Source organism: Aquarana catesbeiana, linkage group LG02, assembly GCF_042186555.1.
Source record: "Aquarana catesbeiana isolate 2022-GZ linkage group LG02, ASM4218655v1, whole genome shotgun sequence".
Classification (NCBI taxonomy): domain Eukaryota; kingdom Metazoa; phylum Chordata; class Amphibia; order Anura; family Ranidae; genus Aquarana; species Aquarana catesbeiana.
In genome coordinates, this window is record NC_133325.1 from 754607423 (window position 1) to 754620515 (window position 13093).

General features: G+C 46.0%; 1 protein-coding gene across 1 annotated transcript in view; it reads left to right on the plus strand.

The window, feature by feature from the left end:
- The first annotated feature begins 7434 nt into the window (after nt 1-7434).
- RCAN1 (regulator of calcineurin 1) overlaps nt 7435-13093 on the plus strand; it is a 165746-nt gene continuing 160087 nt past the window's right edge. The window contains exon 1 of the mRNA XM_073617177.1: nt 7435-7763. Within this exon, the coding sequence (XP_073473278.1) occupies nt 7575-7763 (189 nt within the window). The 5' untranslated portion in view covers nt 7435-7574. The remainder of the gene's footprint in view (nt 7764-13093) is intronic.

Consider the following 13093-nt stretch of genomic DNA (forward strand, 5'->3'; position numbering starts at 1 on the left):
GTCTGCGAGCGGGGTGCTTTTCAGAATCTGGAAGCCCCCTTTAACAAGGGGACCCCCAGATCCCACCCCCCATGTGAATGGATATTGGGTACATTGTACCCCTACCCATTCCCCAAAAAAAGTGTCAAAAAAGTGTCTAAAAATGACATGAGACAGTTCCTTTATAAAAAAAGTGTCCCGCGATGTCTATACATCTTAACCACTTGCCGACCGCCGCACGACTATATACGTCGGCAGAATGGCACGGGCAGGCAAAAGGACTTACATGTACGTCCTTGCCTGCCCGCGGGTGGGGGGTCCGATCGGACCCCCCCCCGGTGCCAGCGGCGGTCGGCAAATCTCCCCCGGCGATCGGAGGTGAGGGGGAGGCCATCCATTCGTGGCCCCCCCCTCGCGATCGCTCTCAGCCAATGGGATCATTTCCCTGCCTCTGTATTGTACACAGAGGCAGAGGAAATGATGTCATCTCTCCTCGGCTCGGTATTTTCCGTTCCGGGCCGAGGAGAGAAGACTGCAATGTGAGTGCACAACACACTACACACACAGTAGAACATGCCAGGCACACAAAACACCCCGATCCCCCCCCCGATCGCCCCCCGATCCCCCCCCAATCACCCCCCCCCCTGTCACAAACTGACACCAGCAGGTTTTTTTTTTTTTTTTTTCTGATTACTGTATTGGTGTCAGTTTGTGACATTTACAGTGTTAGGACAGTTAGTATTACCCCCCTGTAGGTCTAGGGTACCCCCCTAACCCCCCCTAATAAAGTTTTAACCCCTTGATCACCCCCCGTCACCAGTGTCGCTAAGCGATCATTTTTCTGATCGCTGTATTAGTGTCGCTGGTGACGCTAGTTAGTGAGGTAAATATTTAGGTTCGCCGTCAGCGTTTTATAGCGACAGGGACCCCCATATACTACCTAATAAATGTTTTAACCCCTTGATTGCCCCCTAGTTAACCCTTTCACCACTGATCACCGTATAACTGTTACGGGTGACGCTGGTTAGTTTGTTTATTTTTTATAGTGTCAGGGCACCCGCCGAATAAAGATTTAGCCCCCGATCGCCCGGCGGTGATATGCGTCGCCCCAGGCAGCGTCAGATTAGCGCCAGTAACGCTAACACCCACGCACGCAGCATACGCCTCCCTTAGTGGTATAGTATCTGTACGGATCAATATCTGATCTGATCAGATCTATACTAGCGTCCCCAGCAGTTTAGGGTTCCCAAAAACACAGTGTTAGCGGGATCAGCCCAGATACCTGCTAGCACCTGCGTTTTGCCCCTCCGCCCGGCTCGGCCCAGCCCACCCAAGTGCAGTATCGATCGATCACGGTCACTTACAAAACACTAAACGCATAACTGCAGCGTTCGCAGAGTCAGGCCTGATCCCTGCGATCGCTAACAGTTTTTTTGGTAGCGTTTTGGTGAAATGGCAAGCACCAGCCCCAGGCAGCGTCAGGTTAGTGCCAGTAGCGCTAACACCCACGCACGCACCGTACACCTCCCTTAGTGGTATAGTATCTGAACGCATCAATATCTGATCCGATCAGATCTATACTAGCGTCCCCAACAGTTTAGGATTCCCAAAAACGCAGTGTTAGCGGGATCAGCCCAGATACCTGCTAGCACCTGCGTTTTGCCCCTCCGCCCGGCCCAGCCCAGCCCACCCAAGTGCAGTATCGATCGATCACTGTCACTTACAAAACACTAAACGCATAACTGCAGCGTTCGCAGAGTCAGGCCTGATCCCTGCGATCGCTAACAGTTTTTTTGGTAGCGTTTTGGTGAACTGGCAAGCACCAGCCCCAGGCAGCGTCAGGTTAGTGCCAGTAGCGCTAACACCCACGCACGCACCGTACACCTCCTTTAGTGGTATAGTATCTGAACTGATCAATATCTGATCTGATCCGATCAGATCTATACTAGGCGTCCCCAGCAGTTTAGGGTTCCCAAAAACGCAGTGTTAGCGGGATCAGCCCAGATACCTGCTAGCACCTGCGTTTTGCCCCTCCGCCCGGCCCAGCCCAGCCCACCCAAGTGCAGTATCGATCGATCACTGTCACTTACAAAACACTAAACGCATAACTGCAGCGTTCGCAGAGTCAGGCCTGATCCCTGCGATCGTTAACAGTTTTTTTGGTAGCGTTTTGGTGAACTGGCAAGCGCCAGCGGCCTAGTACACCCCGGTCATAGTCAAACCAGCACTGCAGTAACACTTGGTGACGTGGCGAGTCCCATAAGTGCAGTTCAAGCTGGTGAGGTGGCAAGCACAAGTAGTGTCCCGCTGCCACAAAGAAGACAAACACAGGCCCGTCGTGCCCATAATGCCCTTCCTGCTGCATTCGCCAATCCTAATTGGGAACCCACCGCTTCTGCAGCGCCCGTACTTCCCCCATTCACATCCCCAACCAAATGCAGTCGGCTGCATGAGAGGCATTTTCTTTATGTCCTCCCGAGTACCCCTACCCAACGAACCCTCCCAAAAAAGATGTCGTGTCTGCAGCAAGCGCGGATATAGGCGTGACACCCACTATTATTGTCCCTCCTGTCCTGACAATCCTGGTCTTTGCATTGGTGAATGTTTTGAATGCTACCATTCACTAGCTGAGTATTAGCGTAGGGTACAGCATTGCACAGACTAGGACACACTTTCACAGGGTCTCCCAAGATGCCATCGCATTTTGAGAGACCCGAACCTGGAACCGGTTACCGTTATAAAAGTTACAGTTACAAAAAAAGTGTAAAAAAAAAAAAAAAAAACACAAACAAAAATATAAAATAAAAAGTAATAGTTGTCGTTTTATTGTTCTCTCTCTATTCTCTCTCTCTCTATTCTCTCTATTGTTCTGCTCTTTTGTTACTGTATTCTATTCTGCAATGTTTTATTGTTATTATGTTTTATCATGTTTGCTTTTCAGGTATGCAATTTTTTATACTTTACCATTTACTGTGCTTTATTGTTAGCCATATTTTTGTCTTCAGGTACAGCATTCACGACTTTGAGTGGTTATACCAAAATGATGCTTGCAGGTTTAGGTATCATCTTGGTATCATTCTTTTCAGCCAGCGGTCGGCTTTCATGTAAAAGCAATCCTAGCGGCTAATTAGCCTCTAGACTGCTTTTACAAGCAGTGGGAGAGAATGCCCCCCCCCCCCCATCGTCTTCCGTGTTTTTCTCTGGCTCTCCTGTCTCAACAGGGAACCTGAGAATGCAGCCGGTGATTCAGCCAGCTGACCATAGAGCTGATCAGAGACCAGAGTGGCTCCAAACATCTCTATGGCCTAAGAAACCGGAAGCTACGAGCATTTTATGACTTAGATTTCGCCGGATGTAAATAGCGCCATTGGGAAATTGGGGAAGCATTTTATCACACCGATCTTGGTGTGGTCAGATGCTTTGAGGGCAGAGGAGAAATCTAGGGTCTAATAGACCCCAATTTTTTCAAAAAAGAGTACCTGTCACTACCTATTGCTATCATAGGGGATATTTACATTCCCTGAGATAACAGTAAAAATGATTAAAAAAAAAAAAAAATGAAAGGAACAGTTTTAAAATAAGATAAAAAAGCAAAAAAATAATAAAGAAAAAAAAAAAAAAAAAAAAAAGCACCCCTGTCCCCCCTGCTCTCGCGCTAAGGCGAACGCAAGCGTCGGTCTGGCGTCAAATGTAAACAGCAATTGCACCATGCATGTGAGGTATCACCGCGACGGTTAGATCGAGGGCAGTAATTTTAGCAGTAGACCTCCTCTGTAAATCTAAAGTGGTAACCTGTAAAGGCTTTTAAAGGCTTTTAAAAATGTATTTATTTTGTTGCCACTGCACGTTTGTGCGCAATTGTAAAGCATGTCATGTTTGGTATCCATGTACTCGGCCTAAGATCATCTTTTTTATTTCATCAAACATTTGGGCAATATAGTGTGTTTTAGTGCATTAAAATGTAAAAAAGTGTGTTTTTTCCCCAAAAAATGCGTTTGAAAAAAAATACTGTGTGAAAAAAAAAAATTAAACACCCACCATTTTAATCTGTAGGGCATTTGCTTTAAAAAAATATATAATGTGTGGGGGTTCAAAGTAATTTTCTTGCAAAAAAAAATAATTTTTTCATGTAATCAAAAAGTGTCAGAAAGGGCATTGTCTTCAAGTGGTTAGAAGAGTGGGTGATGTGTGACATAAGCTTCTAAATGTTGTGCATAAAATGCCAGGACAGTTCAAACCCCCCCCAAATGACCCCATTTTGGAAAGTAGACACCCCAAGCTATTTGCTGAGAGGCATGTCGAGTCCATGGAATATTTTATATTGTGACACAAGTTGCGGGAAAGAGACAAATTTTTTTTTTTTTTTTTTTTTTTTTTGCACAAAGTTGTCACTAAATTATATATTGCTCAAACATGCCATGGGAATATGTGAAATTACACCCCAAAATACATTCTGCTGCTTCTCCTGAGTACGGGGATACCACATGTGTGAGACTTTTTGGGAGCCTAGCCGCGTATGGGACCCCGAAAACCAAGCACCGCCTTCAGGCTTTCTAAGGGCGTAAATTTTTGATTTCACTCTTCACTGCCTATCACAGTCTCGGAGGCCATGGAATGCCCAGGTGGCACAAACCCCCCCCAAATGACCCCATTTTGGAAAGTAGACACCCAAAGCTATTTGCTGAGCGGTATAGTGAGTATTTTGCAGACCTCACTTTTTGTCACAAAGTTTTGAAAATTAAAAAAAGAAAAAAAAAATTTTTTTTTTTGTCTTTCTTCATTTTCAAAAACAAATGAGAGCTGCAAAATACTCACCATGCCTCTCAGCAAATAGCTTGGGGTGTCTACTTTCCAAAATGGGGTCATTTGGGGGGGGTTTGTGCCACCTGGGCATTCCATGACCTCCGAAACTGTGATAGGCAGTGAAGAGTGAAATCAAAAATGTACACCCTTAGAAATCCTGAAGGCGGTGATTGGTTTTCGGGGTCCCGTACGCGGCTAGGCTCCTAAAAAGTCCCACACATGTGGTATCCCCATACTCAGGAGAAGCAGCAGAATGTATTTTGGGGTGCAATTCCACATATGCCCATGACCTGTGTGAGCAATATATCATTTAGTGACAACTTTGTGCAAAAAAAAAAAAAAAAATAAATAAATTGTCACTTTCCCGCAACTTGTGTCAAAATATAAAATATTCCATGGACTCAACATGCCTCTCAGCAAATAGCTTGGGGTGTCTACTTTCCAAAATGGGGTCATTTGGGGGGGGTTTGTGCCATCTGGGCATTTTATGGCCTTCAAAACTGTGATAGGTAGTGAGGAGTAAAATCAAAAATGTACGCCCTTAGAAATCCTGAAGGCGGTGATTGGTTTTCGGGGCCCCGTATGCGGCTAGGCTCCCAAAAAGTCCCACACATGTGGTATCCCCATACTCAGGAGAAGCAGCTAAATGTATTTTGGGGTGCAATTCCACATATGCCCATGGCCTGTGTGAGCAATATATCATTTAGTGACAACTTTTTGTAATTTTTTTTTTTTTTTTTTTTTTTTTGTCATTATTCAATCACTTGGGACAAAAAAAATGAATATTCAATGGGCTCAACATGCCTATCAGCAATTTCCTTGGGGTGTCTACTTTCCAAAATGGGGTCATTTGTGGGGGTTTTGTACTGCCCTGCCATTTTAGCACCTCAAGAAACGACATAGGCAGTCATAAATTAAAGGCTGTGTAAATTCCAGAAAATGTACCCTAGATTGTAGGCGCTATAACTTTTGCGCAAACCAATAAATATACACTTATTGACATTTTTTTTACCAAAGACATGTGGCCAAATACATTTTGGCCTAAATGTATGACTAAAATTGAGTTTATTGGATTTTTTTTAGAACAAAAAGTAGAAAATATCATTTTTTTTCAAAATTTTCGGTCTTTTTCCGTGTATAGCGCAAAAAATAAAAACGGCAGAGGTGATCAAATACCATCAAAAGAAAGCTCTATTTGTGGGAAGAAAAGGACGCAAATTTCGTTTGGTTACAGCATTGCATGACCGCGCAATTAGCAGTTAAAGCGACGCAGTGCCAATTTGTAAAAAGTGCTCTGGTCAGGAAGGGGGTAAATCCTTCCGGGGCTGAAGTGGTTAAATCACACGTCTGATGGTCCCAAGAAAAAAATTTAAATAAAAGGAAAAACTCTGCCTCCATGGGAGGCGTCCCGCCGACTGCCGTCTTTTTGCTTTGACAGCTCTTATATAGTCAAGGGCAGGGCCACCCAGTGACGTAAATGGGTGACCCTGCCCCCCTCTGATATGACATGACATTTTTTTTTCCGGGACCGTCGGCGCCGTGATTGAAAATGAATGGACATCGCGGGACATTTTTTTTTTTTAATAAAGGAATTGTCCAAAACTGTCTTCTGTTATTTTTACTTTTTTGGTAAATCGGTAGGAGTGCAATGTACCCCATACCCATTCACATGGGGGGGGGGGGTGTGGGATCTGGAGGCCCTCTTGTTAAAGGGGGCTTCCAGATTCCGATAAGCCCCCATCCGCAGACCCCCACAACCACCGGGCAAGGATTGTGGGGATCAGGCACTTGTCTCCATTAACATGGGGACAAGGTGCTTTGGGGGGACCCCAAAGCACCCTCCCCATGTTGAGGGCATGTGGCCTAGTACGGTTCAGGAGGGGGGGCGCTCTCCCGTCCCCCCTCCTTTTCCTGCGGCCTGCCAAGTTGCGTGCTCGGAGAAGGGCCTGGTATGGATTTTGGGGGGGGCACAGCATTTTTTAAAAAATGTTGGCTCAGGGTTCCCCTTGACCACTTCAAATACACCACTGTGCCCGTCATAATGTAACTGGTATGACGGGCACAGTGGTTGCACAGTGGCTGCATTTGATGGGCACAGTGGTTGCATTTGATAGGCACAGTGGTTGCATTTGATGGGCACAGTGGTTGCGTTTGATGGGCACAGTGGCTGCATTTGATGGGCACAGTGGTTGCATTTGATGGGCACATTGGTTGCATTTGATGGGCACAGTGGCTGCATTTGATGGGCACAGTGGCTGCATTTGATGGGCACAGTGGTTGCAATTTTTCAGTTTGTTTTGCGCCCCTCCAAAAATTTTGAGCACCAGCTGCCCCTGTACAGAGTGCCATTAATCACCGCCACATGCGTAGAACAGGATGTGCGTTTTTTTTGTGCGTTGCAGGAACATGTGATTTTGCGTGCGTTCCTGCAACACACAAATGTCAGCGCAGCATACAGCTAGTCGCATCATTTCTATACAAAGCCAGAGTCAGATACAATTATAGAATGTTCACAACCTGGGCAGCCATTTCCCATGATCTGACCATTCCATACATGATGAGATCTGCCATGTCTGGTGACAGGTCCGCTTTGCACTGAATTCTAATTCCAGCGCTAACCATGACGCTGCAGCGATGACAGCGAGCCCTCCAGCAGGTGGCGCTGTGCACGTGACGTCAGTGCGGTGTCAGGAGTAATACATTGTATGGGTGAGAGCGATGAGCGCCGTTCTATCCGGTAAGGATTAGGCCGGTGACGTGTGTGCGGTCCATGTCCTGCTGCTGGTGACGTCATGGAGCAAGCCCTGCGGGAACTGGCAGCTCACCTAGGAGTGTGCTCTGAGGGCCCCGGGCCCCATCGGGACGCCAACGACTGGGATTTCCTGGATATCGATATGGAGGACATCGATCTGAGATCCCTTCCCAGCGCCGTCATCTGCTGCAACCTGGAGCCCAGCTTGTTCTATGATGGCCGCTGCAGGGTGAGTGACAGCAACATGTCTGATGGGGGGGCTGTGTACAGAGGAGGGGGGGCTGTGTACAGAGGAGGGGGGGGCTGTGTACAGAGGAGGGGGGCTGTGTACAGAGGGGGGGGCTGTGTACAGAGGAGGGGGGGCTGTGTACAGAGGAGGGGGGGGGGCTGTATACAGAGGAGGATGGGGGGCTGTGTACAGAGGAGGGGGGCTGTGTACAGAGGGGGGGGGCTGTGTACAGAGGAGGGGGGGCTGTGTACAGAGGAGGAGGGGGGGCTGTGTACAGAGGAGGAGGGGGGGCTGTGTACAGAGGAGGAGGGGGGACTGTGTACTGGGGGGGGGGGGGCTGTGTACAGAAGAGGGGTGTGCTGTATACTGGAGGGGGGGCTGTGTACAGAAGAGGGGTGTGCTGTATACTGGGGGGGGGGGCTGTGTACAGAAGAGGGGTGTGCTGTATACTGGGGGGGGGGGGCTGTGTACAGAAGAGGGGTGTGCTGTATACTGGAGGGGGGGCTGTGTACAGAAGAGGGGTGTGCTGTATACTGAGGGGGGGCTGTGTACAGAAGAGGGGTGTGCTGTATACTGGGGGGGGGGCTGTGTACAGAAGAGGGGTGTGCTGTATACTGGGGGGGGGGGCTGTGTACAGAAGAGGGGTGTGCTGTATACTGGGGGGGGCTGTGTACAGAAGAGGGGTGTGCTGTATACTGGGGGGGCTGTGTACAGAAGAGGGGTGTGCTGTATACTGGGGGGGGGGGCTGTGTACAGAAGAGGGGTGTGCTGTATACTGGGGGGGGGGGCTGTGTACAGAAGAGGGGTGTGCTGTATACTGGGGGGGGGGGGGCTGTGTACAGAAGAGGGGTGTGCTGTATACTGGGGGGGTTGTGTACAGAAGAGGGGTGTGCTGTATACTGGGGGGGGGGGCTGTGTACAGAAGAGGGGTGTGCTGTATACTGGGGGGGGGGCTGTGTACAGAAGAGGGGTGTGCTGTATACTGAGGGGGGGGGGCTGTGTACAGAAGAGGGGTGTGCTGTATACTGGGGGGGGCTGTGTACAGAAGAGGGGTGTGCTGTATACTGGGGGGGGGGGGCTGTGTACAGAAGAGGGGTGTGCTGTATACTGGGGGGGGGGGCTGTGTACAGAAGAGGGGTGTGCTGTATACTGGGGGGGTTGTGTACAGAAGAGGGGTGTGCTGTATACTGGGGGGGCTGTGTACAGAAGAGGGGTGTGCTGTATACTGGGGGGGCTGTGTACAGAAGAGGGGTGTGCTGTATACTGGGGTGGGGACTGTGTACAGAAGAGGGGTGTGCTGTATACTGGGGGGGGGGGCTGTGTACAGAAGAGGGGTGTGCTGTATACGGGGGGGGGGCTGTGTACAGAAGAGGGGTGTACTGTATACTGGAGGGGGGCTGTGTACAGAAGAGGGGTGTGCTGTATACTGGGGGGGCTGTGTACAGAAGAGGGGTGTGCTGTATACTGGGGGGGGGGGTTGTGTACAGAAGGGGGGTGTGCTGTATACTGGGGGGGGTTGTGTACAGAAGGGGGGTGTGCTGTATACTGGAGGGGGGCTGTGTACAGAAGAGGGGTGTGCTGTATACTGGGGGGGGTTTGTGTACAGAAGGGGGGGGTGCTGTATACTGGAGGGGGGGCTGTGTACAGAAGAGGGGTGTGCTGTATACTGGGGGGGGGTTTGTGTACAGAAGGGGGGGTGCTGTATACTGGGGGGGGGGGCTGTATACTGGGGGGGGGGCTGTGTACAGAAGGGGGGTGTGCTGTATACTGGGGGGGGGTTGTGTACAGAAGAGGGGTGTGCTGTATACTGGGAGGGGGGGGGCTGTGTACAGAAGAGGGGTGTGCTGTATACGGGGGGGGGTTGTGTACAGAAGAGGGGTGTGCTGTATACTGGGGGGGGGGGGTGGGCTGCGTACAGAAGAGGGGTGTGCTGTATACTGGGGGGGGGGGGCTGTGTACAGAAGAGGGGTGTGCTGTATACTGGGGGGGGGGGCTGTGTACAGAGGAGGGGGTGTACTATATACCAGGGAGGGGCTGGGCTGCATACAGAGGAGGGGGTGTACTGTATACTGGGGGTGCTGTGCTGCATACAGAGGAGGGGCGGGGGATGTGTGCTAAGTATATAAAACAAATGATCACCATATTGCTTGTAAATATGATTACCTCCTAAGCTCGTCATCTCCATCTAGTGGCCACAATGCAGTTTTGTTTTTTTTAAATGAGGTATTTCAGAAAAATGATTGTATTTTGACCACTAGATGGAGCTGACGATCATAGCTGAAAATTATATTACAAACAATTTGGGGATCATTTTTTGGAGCCTGTGAAAATGCATAAAATGGTATTAAACACTCTTTTTTTTGCTGACAAGCAAGGGTTTTATGACAGAGGAGACCCTATCGATCTCTTCTGTCATAAATGCTTCTCCCTGCTTGCCAGCTGTAATGTACATTGTCCCACGCATGTGCAGCTCAGTGTGCATTCATGGCACCTCTCTGTGATATCTGGGGGGGAGTGATGTCATCGCAGCTGGAGAGAGTGAACGTGGAAGGAAGACCCGGGTAAATATGGAGGCGCCTGTGACCAACGGCGGCAGCTCAGTGCTGGGGGGGGGGGGGCTGCATTTGTCAGTTAGGCCCCTCCCACAGCTCTGCTCTCTGCACAGGCTATGGACAGCACAGTGATGATGTCACTGCTACTTTTACAAGGTAATGTCTGGGCTTGCAAAAGCATTTGGGGCTCACAAAGTGGTTATCTATCCCTTGTGGCTTTAAGGAATTGTATTTTACGTGAGAGCTTTTGTACCCGGAGTTTAGCTTTTTAAAAATCTGCACAGCACATTTTTTTACACATAGTATACTGTCTATATTCTGTGTGCATAAAAGCCCATATAATGGAAGAGTTTCATTTTGTAACGTTCATGGCAAACCAAATATGTTTTTGTAGTAGTGTGGGAAGGGATTAGAACCCTTGCCATGTTTTTACTGCTATTCAGGCCCCCGTTAGGGAGATTCTCTCTCGCTTCCTGTCCTGCTGACAGCAGTGTCACCAGATGGAACATTTATGAAAATCAGGAACACAGACAGAAATAAAAATATGACAGGGGTTCTAGCCTTTTCATTCACAAAAAATACAGTTTTTATATTTGTCTGCGTTGCTGTTAGAGCTCTTCACTTCTCCAGTTGACAGGAAGTGAGGGGAAATCTCTCTAATGAAGCCCTGGATAGCAGTAACAGTCTGACAGGGGTTCTAACACTTACCCACTTTACCCAAAATGTAAAAAACAACTAGTTCTGACCTATATACAAACCATTGCATTTCCTGTGCGTCTCTGGAGCAGAATATATTTTCACCTGTCCCCCCCCACATGTACCCCTGAGATGGTCTTGGCATGGAGACAGACAGTTGTTTTGTACTGTGGCATGCTGGGTACATTTAATGATAAGTGCATGTCAGGACAGTGTAGCGGGTTGCCATGGCAACAGATGCTGGAAATGCAGCCTGCTGTAAATTGATAGGTGTGATGATGGTTAGGAAAGGAGAGAGCCCATTGTGTGTGTGAGAGCTCAGGAAGTGCGTTCACCTTATGTACAGACAGCAGATACAAGTTATCGCATGGCAATTCTATAGAGACGGCGAGTATGAAACACAAGATTTCATGTAGGTGCCAGCTTCAAACATCTATCTTTTACGATAGAGAGATATTAAATATTGGAGCGATAAACATATCAAATGATCAAGAGGGATCTAGTATACAGTAAAATAGATATCAAATACAAGATCAATAGATCTCAAATATAAATAGATATCAAATATAATATGAATATATATCAAACGATCCATAGATGCCATATACACTTTGATAGATACATAGAGATCGAACATTAGATAAGATATAAATGATCGATGGATACCAAGTATAAGATAAATATACAGATATCAAATGTAAGATTGATAGATATCATATTTAGTATAAGATACATAGTGATCAAATATTAGATCAATAGACATATCAAATGATCCCAATAGATATCAAATTTAAGATAGTCAGATATCTATTGATTGTAAATTTGATATCATATATAAGATAGTGTTTAAATATGAGGTAAATAGACAGATATCAAATATAAGATTAATATATTTGAAATGATCAATAGCAATTATATACTGTATAAGATAGATACATAGAAATTAAATATTAGATAGATATCAAATGATCAATAGATGCCAAATGTAAGCTAGACAGGTATCAAATGTAAGATCGATAGATCTCATATTTGAGATATATAGAGATCAAATATTTAGATATCAAATAGAGTGATAGGCAGATATCAGATGATCAAGAGGTATCAAATACAGATATCAAATAGAAAATCAATAGATTTTAAATGATCCATAGATATATACAGTATAAGGTAGATGGAGATCAAATATTAGACCGATATCAAATGATCAATAGATAACAAATTTAAGATAGATATATAGAGATCAAATATTCGTTATTTAGATATCAAATATTAGACAGCTATCAAATGATCAAGAGATATCAAATACGAGGTAAATATAAGATTAATGCTTATATAATTAGTATAATAGATTTGAAATGATCAATGGATATCTACTATATAAGATAGATACATAGAAATGTAATATTAGATTGATAGACTGATCTCAAATGATCAATAGATACCAAGTATAAGATAGACAGGTATCAATAATATCTGATCTCTATATATCTATCAAATAGAGTGATAGACGGATATCAAATGATCAAGAGATATCAAATTTACAGTAAGATAAATTGATATCAAATACAAACTAAATATACAGGTATCATATACAGTATAAGAGATAGAGATCAAATATTAGTTAGATATCAAATAGAAGATGGAGAGAGATCAAATTTTAGATTTGATAGACCGATATCAAATGTAAGATGAATAGACATTAAAGATAAGATTGATAGATATAAGATAAATGCACACATACAGTTGTGCTCATAAGTTTACATACCCTTGCAGAATTTATGATTTCTTGGCCATTTTTCAGAGAATACAAATGATAAAACAAAAACTTTTCTTTCACTCATGGTTAGTGTTTGGCTGAAGCCATTTATTATCAATCAACTGTGTTTACTCTTTTTAAATCATCACAACAGAACCTACCCAAATGACCCTGATCAAAAGTTTACATACCCTGGTGATTTTGTCCTGATAACATGCACATAAGTTGACACAAAGGGGTTTGAATGGCTATTAAAGGTAACCATCCTCACCTGTGATCTGTTTGCTTGTAATTAGTGTGTGTATAAAAGATCAATGAGTTTCTGG